This window comes from Protopterus annectens, chromosome 3.part0, assembly GCF_019279795.1.
Source record: "Protopterus annectens isolate FY-2018-M chromosome 3.part0, PAN1.0, whole genome shotgun sequence".
Classification (NCBI taxonomy): Eukaryota; Metazoa; Chordata; order Ceratodontiformes; family Protopteridae; genus Protopterus; species Protopterus annectens.
Genome location: NC_056731.1, coordinates 475,423,750 through 475,439,323, shown reverse-complemented (window position 1 = coordinate 475,439,323; position 15,574 = coordinate 475,423,750). Strand labels below are relative to the sequence as shown.

Here is a 15,574-nt window from a genome sequence, read left to right as displayed (position 1 = left end):
CACCACACACCTAAATAAAAAAAGAAGTTAAGTCTTACCATAATGTTCCATCTGTGTTGTTCATCTTCTTTCATTCATCACTGATGGGGTTCGGGAAATAGAAAGTTCACCCCGAGGATCACTCCAGTGGCTCTACTTGATAGAGGCACCGGGAACTAACGTCAGGCGGTATGATGCCAGGGCACTTCTATGGGCTAGGCTTGTAAAGGCTCCAGGGGCATTAGCCTAGTACACACCTATGAACCTATGAGTCTGTGAAATTGAATACCATCATGGAAGTATTGACTAGAGAAAACAATAAATCAGTTAAGACAAGAAGTGTCTCTGTTAGAAGAGTATAGAAGAGGAAACAGATTAACAAAAATACTTAGAAAGATAGACATGATAAAAGAAATGTGCAGTATTAGAACAGATCAGGATCTATGATGCACTATCGCAAATAACAAACTAAAAATCTCAGCACAGTCAGAAAAACTTAGAAGATACGCAGATAAATATAAAAGAAAAGTACAAAATAAGCAATTTATTGATGACCCAAAAATGTTTTATAGAGAACTGGGAAACAAGGTAAAAGGAATTGAAAGACCACCAAAAAAAGAAGAAGCATATATTTTTGAGAAGTATTCATGAAGATTCTGTGGGACACAACAAAGACACTAAATGGATAGAAGAAGTAAAAGAAAGAATAAGAAGTTTAACAGTACAGGATATGAAAAAGGATGATGTAACAGCCAGAAAGATTGAAACAAAGTTAAGAAAAGACTCTAATTGGAAAATCACAGGCCCAGATGCAGTACCTAACTTCTGGTTAAAAGTATTAACATCTTTGCATGAAGATTTAGGCATGAGTAAGAAGTATTTATATGTGCACCCCAAACAGACACCAACCTTGCTAACAACAGGAAAAACAATGGTCCTACTTAAGAGTGAACCTGCAAGCTACCCTTAAAATTATAGACCAATAACTTGCCTTCCGACGACATATAAACTATACACTGGAATTGATGCCGACAGTATTTATTGTCATTCAGAAGAAAACTCAATTATGGCAATAGAACAAAAGAGCAATAAAAGAAAGTCATATGGAACAAAGGATCATTTGTTGTTAAATAAAGTCATAGTGGAGAACTGCAAAAAAGGGAAGAATCTAAGTATGGCATGGATTGACTACAAAAAAGCATTTGATAGTATCCCACATTTGTGGATAAAATAATGCTTAAAAATGTATAAGATAAAACCTACACTGATTGACTACATTACAGTGACCATGAAACAGTGGCAGACCACTTTGCAATTAAGCCATGATAAAGAACAAATTATTATCTCAGGGATAAAAATTCAAAGGGGGATATTCAAGTGTGACTCTTTGTCACCGCTGCTATTCTGTCTTGCCCTTAACCCATTAAGCTGCCTACTTAACAGCTTAGGCCATGGCTATAATTTGGCTCCTAGAAAACAACAGTGTAAAGACTTCTCACCTTCTCTTTGTCGATGATTTAAAATTGCACAGCACATCAGATGAGGAATTGAAAGCACAGCTGCAAGTTTTTTCAGATTATATACGAATGCCATTTGCTCTTGAAAAATGTGCAAAAGCAACCTTTAAAGCAGTAAAATTGCAGCACCAAGAAAACATCAGTTTGGGACAAGAATGGGATATAAAAACTTGAGCAAGAGGGAGTGTATAAATATTTGGGAATTGATGAAGGATCAACAATAAAACATGAACAAATGTGAATAAAACTTAGTAAGGAATACTTTAGAAGACTTAAATTAATCCTGAAAACAGCGTTGACATCTAGGAACAAAATTCAAGCTATAAACCAATTTGCTCTTCCTGTCCTAACTTACAGTTTTGGAGTGACTGACTGACTGGCCCCAAAACATGTTGGATAGATTAGACAGGAAAACAAGAAGGATGCTCCATACTCACTAAATGATTTATAAAAATCAATGCATATCAAGATTATATGTACCCCGTTCTGAAGGCGGGATGGGCCTCCTTGAAACTGATTACATGTATAGATCTGCACACATATCTGCTGACCTCACAAGACCCAAACGTAGTGAAAGTTTTGAAACATAAGGAGAATAAATCTAAGATTACTTCTCTGCTTAATCTAGCAGAAGCATATCGGTGTCAAGCAGGAATGGAAATCAAACCAGAATTAGATAAAAATCAGGCATCAACTGAATGTGAAAAAAAAAACAAAAGAAAGAATATAAGGTGAAGGACCAGATAAGAAGGCAAGAAATGTGCAAAATACATAAATATAGTTGCAAGTATAGAAAATGTCTGGAAGACCCTTATGTTGATCAAGATCGAATGCAGGAATGGTTAAGGAGAGGAGAATTCAAACCAAGAGATGAAAGGATAATATTGGTGGCCAAAGATAGTGGGCTACGTACATGTTGGTTTACAAAGTCCATTGATCATGTGGGAGAAACAGACAAATGTAGGTTTTGTAAAACAGAATTGGAAACAGTTGCACACCTCATTGGTGGTTGTGACATACTAATGGCAGAAAGACTGTATACTGAAAGGCATAATAATGGGGCAAGACTGTCGCACTGGAGATTGTGCAAACATTATGGTACTGAAGTGGCTGAAAAATACCGGAAACATGAGTCACAAAGCATCATAGAAAATGATGAAGTCTACATCACATGGGATCACCCATCACCAACAGTTCAAAAGACAGAAAACCGGGTATAGTGGTCTTTGAAAAGAAAACAAAAATAACATTGATCATTGAAATCGCCACATCCATTGACTACAATGTCTTGTGTACAGAGAGACACAAAGTCATAAAATATCAGGATTTGCAGGCAGAAATAAGAGCAATGTGGAAGATACCCAGACATTTCCAACAGTCGTAGGAGCAACGGGCCTTATAAAAAAGAATCTACAACTGCATTTAGATATGTTACCAATACATGTAACCTTGTACAGATTACAGAAGGAGTCATTACTGGGCACATTGTGGGTGCTGCAAAGAGTACTTCTGGCTGACATCAATGACTGAAACAATACTAATTTCATGAGCTTTAATCATATTTGTCTTAGGAGAAACAAAAAAGTAATTAGCCATGCACAGTAATATCATTATAGGGATCACTAAATGGCTCAGTGACAGACCATACATGACAAAAATAGGGGAGTCCACCTTTAATATCTGAGTTGTATCTAGTGGAGCACCACAGGGCTTAATCCAGTATACTGTATTGTTTGGAATCCATATGTCCAATGTACAAACTCAAAGTGAATGTCTGTGGCTAACAAGGTTGTGTGATGACTACAAACTTGTAGTGGTCATAGAATCTCCAAATTCTGTCCAGATTCTACATAAAGAGGTTACATGAACATATGCTTGTTACCACAATCCTGGCTGTAGACTTCATGAAAATATATGTATTATCATTCCTTTTGGGACCAGCAATGTTCCTGCTATGTAACACAACAATATCTGCATTTTAGGTACATACTCAGAGGTGAGACAGCTGGGCACACATGTTTACAGGTACTGTATCATACTTCACCATGTCTCCACAGTAGTAAGAATGGCATTACATGTTTTTCATGTCATAAGTGAGGACACTGACACCTACATATGATGTAAATATACCCTGCGTGTATTCACCCCTCTTCATGACAATATTTGAATTCACTGGCCATTTTGTCATGTACCTGTACAAGCACCGCTGGCAATTGCAGAGACCACAAAGGTTCCTCACAAAGGAAAATTAGGTCTGCAGCATCTGTCCTATGGGGGTCATTTAATATCAATGTAACTGTAATCTGTCATACATACTACTCAGAAGTGATATCTGCCTTGCATATGAGGCAATGTCTGGCCCAGCTTTATTGCAACTGTTGCATATCCACACATTAGATGGTACACGGATTACTCATTGTAAGGACCTTAACCTGATATGTGACATCAATGATACATGCTAGAGGGAGAGATATGTCTACCAGAGTGAAACAAACCTTTGGACCACACTCCTGCTTAATGTCAAAAAGAGCACATCAGTGGCCCTCTTCAGATGCATGCCATACAATTGGATAGGTGATCATAATTTCACCCAGGGGTTCTGCCCGTGCCCCTCTTGTACAGAGACAATAGGCGCTGATCATGTTAAAAAGGTTGAGAGCTTGTGTTGGATTGTAAGGGCCCTAGGGCCATAAGCCTAGTAAATTTCAGTCATCATATTATCCCATAGTCTGATGTAAAATCCTCTGAGTAAAATCCACACACACACCAACTGGGATACAGTGAGAATAATATCATTACCAATTCCTGTTTACAGAACAGTGGATAGCACACACACACCCCAAGTAAGCTGCAGTGAGATTAGAACCCCTACCTATTTAGTGTAACACACTACAGATTTGAGAGGTAGATGTCTTTACATACTGTTATGCTACATGACATCAAAAGGACTTGTAGAAACAGATATTTGGAGGGCTGCATCACCTGCTATGCCCAAAATAATACAAAAACCTGCCCCTTGCTAAGTCACTGTAGTAATTATATGTATCTTGTAGGGAGATGCACATACACACACAAACAAACTAAGTGGGCTGGACTAAGATTATAACCACAACCTATCTAGTATTAAACACTACAGAACACAGCACTTAATGCATGCACCATGGCTTTAGTCTGATATTTACATGGCTGTTGGTAGACTTATGGTAGATGATATCAAATGGCCTGGTGGAAGACAGGAGTTTGGGGTACTGCAGCAAATGCAAAGGCCAAAAAAGTGCATATCCACTGCAGTTTGGCAGTCAGTGGGTTTATAAATGACTGCAGTCAAACTACTTGTACAGCAGGTAAACAAGGCCTGAGTTGAACAGCATGTGTGACCTACAGAGTGACATTAGTTATTACTCTTCTCTGCATGTCATAGCCTTGCAGGAAGGTAAGAAAGCTTTTTTATTAAACCAGCTATGTGGCAACAGCAGCCAGTTTGACTATCTATGTCTGTCTGCATTTTGCTGGGCAACTCTGTGGCCTTAAAACAATTGTGTAATCCAGATATATGTAGAGGCACAGGGGTGTATGTATCTACATATATTATAGATAAAAAAATATATATATATATATATATATATATATATATATATATATATATATATATGTGTGTGTGTGTGTGTGTGTGTGTCTAATATATACACACACACACATATATAGTGAGAGAATGAGTCAGATACACAGATGGAGAGATATGTACGTATTGTATGTATACACTTACATATGTATTTTACACCTCATTGTGTGAGCAGCAACGGATGTACGTTCTGAGTAACTACATTCTGAGTAACTAAGTGTATGAGCATGCCCAGTGGGAGTTTTGGCTTGTTAAAACTGAATCCAGGCCACACCTAGCTATACTCCTGACTGGGATTCCGAGTGTTTCTCAGTATGACATCAGACCGTGTTTCTGCCCTGCTGAACTTCCCTCACACTTGCTAAAATGTTGTACAGTTGTCTTATTTAATTGATATGAGAAACAGGTTATTAATTGTACAGCACACACAGCATGACTGTCTGTAAAACACAACTTATAAATACATCACATCCAAAAGATGTGGATACTTCTACTTTGGTGTTTGTCCTAGCACCTGGAAGCTCCTATGATCAGAGCAGTACTCCAAGGCTGTCACTTGCATGTATCTTGTACTAATATGGCCAAACAAATTTAGACGTGTCATAATAGCTTTAAGCTAAATGAACCAGCAGATCGAGCTCCGTGCATAACAGAGATCTTAAATGAGGTTTTTATTTTTCAAAATGCTTCAAAATTATTCTCCTGTACAATCATAAAAATGACACAGTGACTCTTGGTTCTTCTTCTTCAAATGAGATTCTCTTTTATTGTGCAATCTTTTCAGAAGTTAGGTGACCGCACTTGTTACACTGAGGAATTAAGATCGCAAGGTTACATTAACCGAGCTGATGTCCATTACCAAAGGAGTGTCTATAAAAACCACTCCTAACAAACTAAAACAAGTCACATAGATAAACCAATCTATAAAAACTACAAGAAAAACATGACCAGACTAGTCTTTTCACTGTGTGATTCCTTAAAAGCTCTTGTGCTAGATGCTCATGGGATATATGCAAATGAATCCATTAAGGACATCCTGTGTTTAAGATATGCAGAACTCACATACTCTATCCTGTTATTAGACCCTCAAGGGTGTAAAAGGTTGAACTGGAGATCACGGTCAGAAAATACATGTTTGTATAAAAATAAAGAAATAAAAATGAACATTTTTAAATCGTAAAAGTCCATGCGCTTTCGCAGATCACTTTGTCAGACCTACCTTCTAACTACGGCAAGACATTAAGTGATTTTCCTTGAGAATGATATACAAAATTTCAATGAATAATCAGGTAAAACAATCCTTTTTACTGCCAGTAATAGGCATGATGGTGAAGCTTCCTTAGGTTTAATACACTGGTTATGGATATGTGAGGGTTCATGTTAAGCTTGGAGCCCAACCTGCTGGTTCGATTACCTTAAAGCTATTCGGACACATGTCTAAATACTTCTACATTGGAAACAGAAATGCCATCACAAAAGGTAATTGCCTTATTCCTATGGGGCACAGAGGCTGCTTAACAGACACCATCACCTGCATAAATATGTACATTGTTATTCCTCCATTACCTAAAATCAGTTTTGTATATCACTGTCCTAAGAGTAACTGAAATGCTTGTATACCATTGATGAGTTACTGTTACATCAGTTACAAGGGAACACTGCTGTGTTGGGGGTGGGACAACACATGTTGTGCTGGGATGCAGAGTAGTGTGTCTATCATTTAACTCCACTGTGTAACATCTCCCTGCAATTCTGGAGCAGTAATCTGTTGCAGTAGGACTGCATGAATATTCTATGCATGTAGCCAGCTGAGAATGCAGACATGTTACTGAAATGAGTATCTACAGTCCCATGTGGATGCTATTTCTGTCCGACTAACCCACTATAGTTATTTGCATAACGTACTAGGCAAATACATACAGTTACATATCATAATAATCCTTTTGAGTAGTGTGTAGGTTAAGGACTTACTTTGCAAATACAGCAGCTGACACAACTGTAGTTCAGGGCTGACTCTGATGCAAGCAGTACATGGCCAATATATGGGAAGGTAAAGGATATGCGAGTTGCCTGGCATCGATTTTAATTTGTGCATGTGAGTAGGAGTAAGATGTCAGACCCTAGGTCCTTAGGTTGTCAGTAAATGTGCTATGCATTGTCTCTTAGCCAAAGCCAGGGCATACTGAGCACACCTACATTTGCCTACAGGGACATCAGCAGGGGCTTCCTTCTCCAAGTCCTCCTGTGACTGTGGGGGGTTGTGTATCCCTTCCCTTTGCTGATCCTGCTACAGCTGTTTCTGCAGGATCATATTGTGTAGAATAGCACATACTGTGAGCATATGTGCACATGTGGCTGGAGAGTACTGCAGGGCTCCACCAAATATATTGAGGCACTGGGACTGTGACTTCAGAAGCCCAAATACACACTCTATGGTATACATCTGGTACAACTGTGATGTGTGCCAGATACAGGAATTGTGATAACTGCCAGGGTTGCCAGCACACACATTCAGAATAATCATCTGGGCATTACACATGACCTGGCAGTTGATGGAGATGTACCCCTTGTGGTTAACATAGATTCTATCCTGCTCACCAATCGGAGCCTTGATTTGTACATGTGTGCAGTGTATGGCACCCAGTGCTTCAGGGTAGTGTGCTTCATTGTAGAAGTGTTGCATATTGGCAGCCCTTATCTCAGGGGTAAGGGGAAAAGATATGTACTCACTGGCATATGGAAGCATAGCATCCAGGAACTGGTGGAGTATCCTGGATGCAGATGCCTGTGACACCCCCATTTTGTCCCCAGTTGGTCTTTGAAAAGTACTTGTAGCTAGTATGCTAACGGTGACACATACCTTTGTCTCCACTGGGATGTTTTCCCCTATGTTGGCTCTGGCTCTGAGTTGAGGGTAGCAGAGCTCCATCAGTTCTTGTAATATGTCCCTGTCCACCCTGTAGCTCTCTACATTCTCCAGCTCATGTAGCTCCTGGAAGGTTACTGTGGGCCTGAACACTCTTCTTCTTCTTGGTCTAGGCCTATTGTCAGCAGCACCATCAGCAATGACATCAGCCTTTTGCACATACAGATATAGAATATCTGGAGCAGCCCCTAGTATTATGTCAGGTAAAATTTCCAGGTCTCTACTCTTATGGCTCAGAGCAGTGATGGAAAATCAGAATGTAGGGTGCATGCATACGTTATACAGTTGTGGTGTCGGTGCACCATCTGGGATTGGCTAATTCTGATGCAGTTCACCTGGCCAGAATAAAATTAACATTTATTTAAAATCCCAATGAGTGAATTAGGATGCAGTTCACCTGGCCAGAAGATAATTAACATTTTTTAGAATCCTGTTGGGTGTGCACCGCAGTGTGCAGCATAGCTGAGGCAAGCTAAGATATTAACTGGAGGTATCTGGTTTTCCTAGACATATGCCTATGCCATCAATATCATGTGGGTGATCTGCTCACGTGTACATGCTCAGCTATGTGGCGCATCGTCTAAACACACTCATCCAGTAACAAAAAATTCCTACATGTCAGACACTTCCCCCCGATGTCATCCACATCCACTGGGAACGTCAACACCGTGTAGGAGCCTATATGAAAGGGATCTGCGGACACAGTTGCTCCTTTTACCGATTCAAAAACTTCCCCTCATTTGCATATGTATTCATGCTGACAGCCTGGAAACTACACTGCTCATCGCTGTGTAAGCTAGGTAACAGCCTGAGTGCACCATTGTAGGAACCCGATGCATGGTCTTACAGAGCATTTCTGTAAAGTACATTAAAAATGTTGTTTCAGTTATTTATTTATTTTTTTATTAAACATGTTTGCAAAATGGGGAGCACAGCAGAGTATAGCGCAAACAAGTGGAGATTATAAAAAAATATTTATTAATTTTGCATATTCCCTTTTTTTTTCCAAACATCAACAATGTATGCTTTGCACATCATAAATTCCCATCTTACATTTTCAGGGGAGTTATGTCCATATTTCTGGACTTTTACATCCCCTTGTTTCTGTGTAGATTCCTGTACATGGAAAATTTCTGTGAACAGTACAGACACCAACACGGAGTCTACACAGATGCTTCTCTGGCTGTTGAATCTCTGCACCTATCTCATTTGCATGATATTCACTTACTTAAGTGGAAATTTGCATTCCACGAAACTTTCCTTGCTCATGCGTGCGTGAGCACCAGTAAGTGCTGCTTAGTGAATGTAAAAACTTTCGCAGCTGTGTAGGTATCGTGCCACGTCTTGTTGATACAGCTTTACACATGATTTTATCTGCGTAGCAGGATTTTTTTATTTGCCTTTTTAATACTCTATGTATTCCTGTCCTCCATTTCTTGAACTTCTCATGCCTTAGTTTAATTAGTATTTTAGTCCCAGCACTGATTCCACAATACAGTATAGCATACCTTCTTCCTTCAGTTATTGCTTTCTTAGTTTTCCTAAATTTATGAATACAGTTTCTTAAATATTCACATATATTTAACACATCTGTTCCCCTAAAGGCATTAGGCCAGTTTATCGTGTTGAAATAATGTCTGCCTCCTTTGTAATATGTTACCAGCACCTCTGAAAAATTATTATATTTAGAATTTAAACAAGGTCACCAGTTAGATACAATGACAAAGTGATCACAGCCAGTTAAAGGGGATAATATATGACAGAAGTTAATACCCTGACAGTCAGGATTATACATTATTTCAAAAGTGTTAACTGTTCCTAGAAAGTTCCCTAAAAGTCATTCTAACTTATTCTTCTCTGCTGAGGTAGTCAGCTGTTTCTTCAGGTTGCTGAAAGTACATAGTATTCCCCAGCAGCTGCAAGGAAGGTTTGATTCCGATGTGCTGTTATCTGAATTATGTGTGGATGGAATAGATGTGACTCATTACCTCTTCCACTTCAAACAAGTTGGACTTTTAGGGTCTATAAACTTCCACAAATGCAAGCTACATTTCTTCTTCATTGATGTTTAAAGAAAAATGGTCAGCTTGAGTGCCTTTATTTTGAACACAGTTTAATCCTATACTTGAATGTTTATTGATTTATGTCATTAACAAGTGTTATGCTCTTTATGAATAACAGTTCCTTGAGTAAAATCATGGCAGCTCCACCATGGCCTATTTTGTAATGCCTGTTATAGAAATAGGTATTGTAGTCTTCAAAATAAAGTTCTTCAAAAGGAACCTTGATGATTGGATGGGAGAAAGGAAGTTCATCCCAGGGATCACTTCAGTCGCCCTGCTAGACAGGGGTCCGGGGAAGTAAATAGTGTGGGAAGAAATAGCCAGGGAATTGTTATGGCTAGGCTTGTATAGGCCCTAGGGCTGATAGCCTAGTACCAACCTATGAACCTATAGGTTCAGAGATATATACTAGACTAAGGACCAACAAGGCCATTATAATAATAGTTATACAATTCAACCCAATTGTGTCCCTATATATCATGGGTGTTCATTAGGAGGGGATATGTTAATTACGAAATTTCTAGAGGTTATGTGTGTGTGGTTATGTTAGATTGGGCATTACTGCCTGCCTCTGTCCATCAGAGACATAGAGGCCAGACCTGGGAAGAATTTCCAACTTCCCATCCACCTGTCAAGGTTACACTTAAATAAGGTTAGGGATGGACTAAGTTTCACATGGATAGGGAGCCTATTCCAGAGTACAGAGATCCTCTCAGACTCTCATCTGTCTCACCAACATGTCTTTCTTATGTCACAAGTAAAACTTAAATCCTTGGATCTAGTGGTTCTGATGCTGTTTATTTTGCATATGTGCAAAAGGTCCATCCGATCTGGATCTGAGGATGCCTTGTGTGCCAAGCATAGACTGCCTCTCAGTAACAGGTCTATGTTAAATGAACGAACGATCAGTACAACATACTCGACATACTATGATCGTAAGTTCAAAACCTCGAAACCTTAAAAGCCTGAAACAAACAAAATTGAAAGATTTTGTTTGTCCCACACCTTCCCTACACTAACATACAAAACACACACATACAACCAATACATACAAACCCCTACACACTCACGTCATTCAAACACTTACACACATACACAAACAAGCGATTACTGGGAAATTGCCCTTTCCCCAATGTACAGCGATCTCAGAGTTGGTATATTAAACAAAGCAGCCTCTTACCTAGCCATTCCGAACAGTGTAGCATGTCTACATTACACACTACACTGACTAGGATGGCCGACCAAAACATTTTGGAACTCCAAATTTCGGCATTTGGAGTCTCCGATTACATGAACGATGGATCAAAGGTTGTCGAGTATGTTGTACTCGACATTTTGATTGTTCGTTCATGTAACATAGACCCTCAGTAACCTGTAGGAGACAGAGTATAGAGACAGGACTTTAAGGTGATCTGCACAGGACACTATGTTTAAACCCTGGATTCTCCTGGTGAGGAACCTTTTGTGGGCATTCCAACTGTTGCATATGTCTGGTCAGGTCCATGCTGAAGGGGACATTATATTCAATGATGGGTCTGATAAGCATTGAATAAAGTGGCACTATGACTTCTTTGGGCCTGGATGTGATGCCCTTACTTATAAGTTGGACAACATAGAATAATTTTCTTACTACCTTAGCCACATATTAGTCAAAGGCCAGACTATTTTCTACATATGTCCTCAGATCCCTGACTACCATGTCAACTCTTAACAGGTGTTTTGCCAATGGAGTAATTAGCTTGCGTGGCAGTTTTCTCTACAGGCACTATAAGGCATTTCTTGTCATTGAGTATTAGTCCAAGACTTTGGCACCAGTCACTTCTCTGTGTTAGACCTTCTTGTATGACATTTGTGTCATGACAGGTATCTACAATAGCTTCAAATTTGCAGTCATTTGTGAACTTGGTCGGTCAAATGCCCCTGACATTAGCCTTTACCTCTAAGAAGTAGATGCCAAATAGGAGGGGTCTCAGCATGGAGCCTTGATGTACCCTGGTGGCAACCAGCCTCTTAATGGAGGTGGTATCACCAATCCTGACTTCCTGGGTTCTGTCTGTCAGTCAGCTGGCAATTCAACAAGTTATGTAGGGGTTTATGCCCAGTTTGATGAGTTTGTCAACTAAACCTGAGTGGATTATTGTGTCAAAGACCACCTTAGCCAGGTCCAGGTAGGCACTATGCACCATTTTCCCCTCATCCATTGCCTTGGTAACCTTCTCAAAGAAGTCCACCAGATTTAGTAGGCATGTCCTTCCCTTGACAAAGAAAAGAACTGGGTTGGATCCAGTGTCTGAATTTTGCTTATGACTTTGTTGACCATTTATACAATAATTCATTCCATGGCTTTGCATATTAGACTAGTCAGACAAATAGGCCTGTAGTTTCCAGGGTCAGTTGATGGTCCACACTTGTGAAGTGGGATAACCATTGCAGCCCTCCATTGCCGTAGTACCAAACCTGTTTTGAGGCTATAGTTGAAATGTGACACAAGTGTTCCTGATAGGTCATGTTTCAATAAAGGAGCCAAGTCAAAATCTCCTTGCCAGATTTCATTAATAACTGCTATAGCTTTGGTACTTGACATTAGCATTTCTTTCAGAGCAAAACTTTTTTCTTCATTCTTCAGAGTAAGTTACCAAAATGTTTATGTACTTATCACTTATGACTTGATTAACACTGATATGAGCATTTTGTAAAAAAAAATATTTTCTCCATTATATGTTGAAGGAAATCTTCTACTATGATCTCTTGTGATCCTCCTTTCTGCTGTGCCTGGGATAAACATAAGCGATCTATTACATTTTTGCACTCCCAGGACCTTTCCCAATAGCTCCATTGCAACCAGCTGTTCAGATCATTTGTTGTGAGGGTACAGGTGCTGGACATTCCTAGGATAGGTGAGATTATTATGGTGTATTTTTTGCTGCATGCCCCATTCCTCAGTGAGAACTGAATGGCAGGGGGTGGGTCAGATTGCTGGACCTTGGGAAGCAGCCTATCCTCCCCCCTTCCAGTTGCACCCCTCTGAGCTCGGCAATTGCTCTGTGTTGAAGTGAGATGATGCTGGAACCGTGCTATCAAAGCACTGTTCAAACTCTACAGGGTAACACCTATGTGTTCCCACTAAGCATCACCCTTGTGGTGAGCCAGAGCTGCCTCCTCAGGATGAGCCGTCAGCAGCTGACCTCTCCAATCTTCTCTGGTCAGCTTCTACAGATTTCCAAGCCACGATTCAAACTCGGGTCATCTGTGGCATAAGGACTTCATTCCTCAAACCCACAGAGTTATCTTAAATGTAAGCAGCCATATGTGGTAGGGTGAAACACATGTATACCCATATAACCAAGGTGGGGGACATATGAAGCTCCAGACTCTCATTTCCATTTTCATGAGTTTACCCTAGCATTCTCCTATTCTGATACTGATACCGTTTTGCATTTCCTGTATATAATTTCCAAAGAAGTTGGCATGATTCCTTTCTCAAAGATTTAATTTAATAAAAAGATAAACCATATCTAATAAGCCACATTAACGGTTACTGTTTTGTTTTTTTATAAAATTATATATCTTTTTCTGACTGCTTACATATCCTTAGCTCTTCCTCATACTTTTTGTTTGTGTTTTAAATTGTTTCTTCTTTGTGTTATTGAGGGATGAGCCTGAAATTGGCCCAAGTGTTGTACCTCAGTAAACAAACTAAACTAAAATATAATACAATAGAATAAATAAATACAAATTTGTGATTCCCCCTGCTTCAGTGTAGCATTCATTAAGAAAAATATTCTTTGGTCACAACATGAGCTAAGATGTTTGCAAACTTATTTAAAGCTTTTCCAAATTTGATAAAAGCATCTTTCATACCTGTAATTTCTTTCATGGGAGCCACACAACTATTCTTTTTACATTGTCCTGTCTAGGTATATAGGAGTTTGTTCCCTTTATTATGAAATATCATATAACATAATCACCTTTTTTTCCATTGTTGATAAATCTTGAATGATTCCTGAGTACTCACCCTACCAACGGTATTTAAAGATGTCTCTGTAGAATTTCTGGATTGTGTTAATGTATGATTCCCTTACCACATTGCCATCTGAAACTCATCTCTTGGACTATAGTAATACTAATATTAGGATGCATGAAGTACATAATTTGATATGGGGCTTCTTTATACCACCTTAGTAGTTGCTTGACCACGTCATACTGTACAGTATGTGTTATTGTTTATGTATGCTATATGAAAAGAACTCTGTTTTAGCTATACAGATGAGACAGTTATTAGGCTGTTCAGGGAGGGAATGTTGTGAATTGCAGAATGACTTTTTTAAAGAGTTCTATTGGTTGCATCATCAAAAGTAACAACACACAGACACACACAGAAAAGCTAATATTATAGATGCTGTGAAGTAATTGCACAGTGCAGTTGATGATAATGTTTGAAATTCTTGTGTAAGATTGTAATGCAACCATTTTTATAGTTTCATAAGTAAGTACCAAGTCAGCTGCCCTTGTGGGCCATTTTAAGCCTGGCTAATTTCCCTTTTGTGCTCAGATTAACCTATCACATTTGGTTTGGGACTGACCTTACCCATCCCATGGTCGATAATTATATAATACCTCTAATGAGAATAACTGGGATCATACTATGGAAAATTTGAGGGACCCATGCATGAAATAAAGCATTTAGAAGATACCTCTGCCCGTTAGTAGTATGGGGGCAGTCCTGGGGTAAATTTGTGGTTTCCCATCCATAGATCCTAGTTGTGCTTAAGTATGGACAGTGACAAACTTTTTGTTTTATGTGGATGGGGAGTCTGTTCCAACGCAGCTAATTCCTCTGCGAGATATACCTGTCCCTCCAAAATATTATGTTGATGTTGCAGAAGATGTTTATATGCGTAGACGGAATATTTCTGATGCCATTTGACTTGTTGATGTGCAGTAGGTCTATTAGTTTTGGATCAGAGGATGCCTTGTATGTGAAACACAGGTCACCTCTTAGCTGTCTGTAGGATAGCAATTTTTGTTTACATAAAATCGGCACCTACCTTCCATGTTAATCTTCTCTTTATTTCACATTTCTCTTCCTGCTCTTCTTGTTCATTTCTTGCTAAAAAAAAAATGAAAAATACATTTTAGTACTTAAATGTTTCTGTGTTGCTCGCATTTCATTTATCAAGTTTGACTTCATTTAAAAGACATATATGCACCCTTCTTTCAGAAAACACTTTTTGTATGTGTCATATATCTTAAGGTAGAAGTGGGTCACCAAAGTAATTCAACAGTTTCCACTTGAGGAGGCAAGGAAATGTGTAGAAGTCGTGTATCATGCTGCAATGAGACACTTTCATTAAAGATGGTGTCCTACAAATATTGGTTACATACTCAGGGCTCATTTACTCCAGCAATACTTTTTTCAGCATAGTTCTCTAATGTCTGTATATTCTGTATTCTGATTTAATAAACA

The 15,574-nt window shown here is 39.0% G+C and overlaps 1 protein-coding gene across 3 annotated transcripts in view; it reads right to left on the bottom strand.

The window, feature by feature from the left end:
- PHACTR1 (phosphatase and actin regulator 1) overlaps positions 1-15,574 on the bottom strand; it is a 1,877,004-nt gene that overhangs the window by 303,188 nt on the left and 1,558,242 nt on the right. For all 3 annotated transcript variants that reach the window (XM_044064898.1, XM_044064897.1, XM_044064899.1), the window contains one exon: positions 15,156-15,217. In XM_044064898.1, coding sequence (XP_043920833.1) covers positions 15,156-15,217 — 62 coding nt within the window. The remainder of the gene's footprint in view (positions 1-15,155; positions 15,218-15,574) is intronic.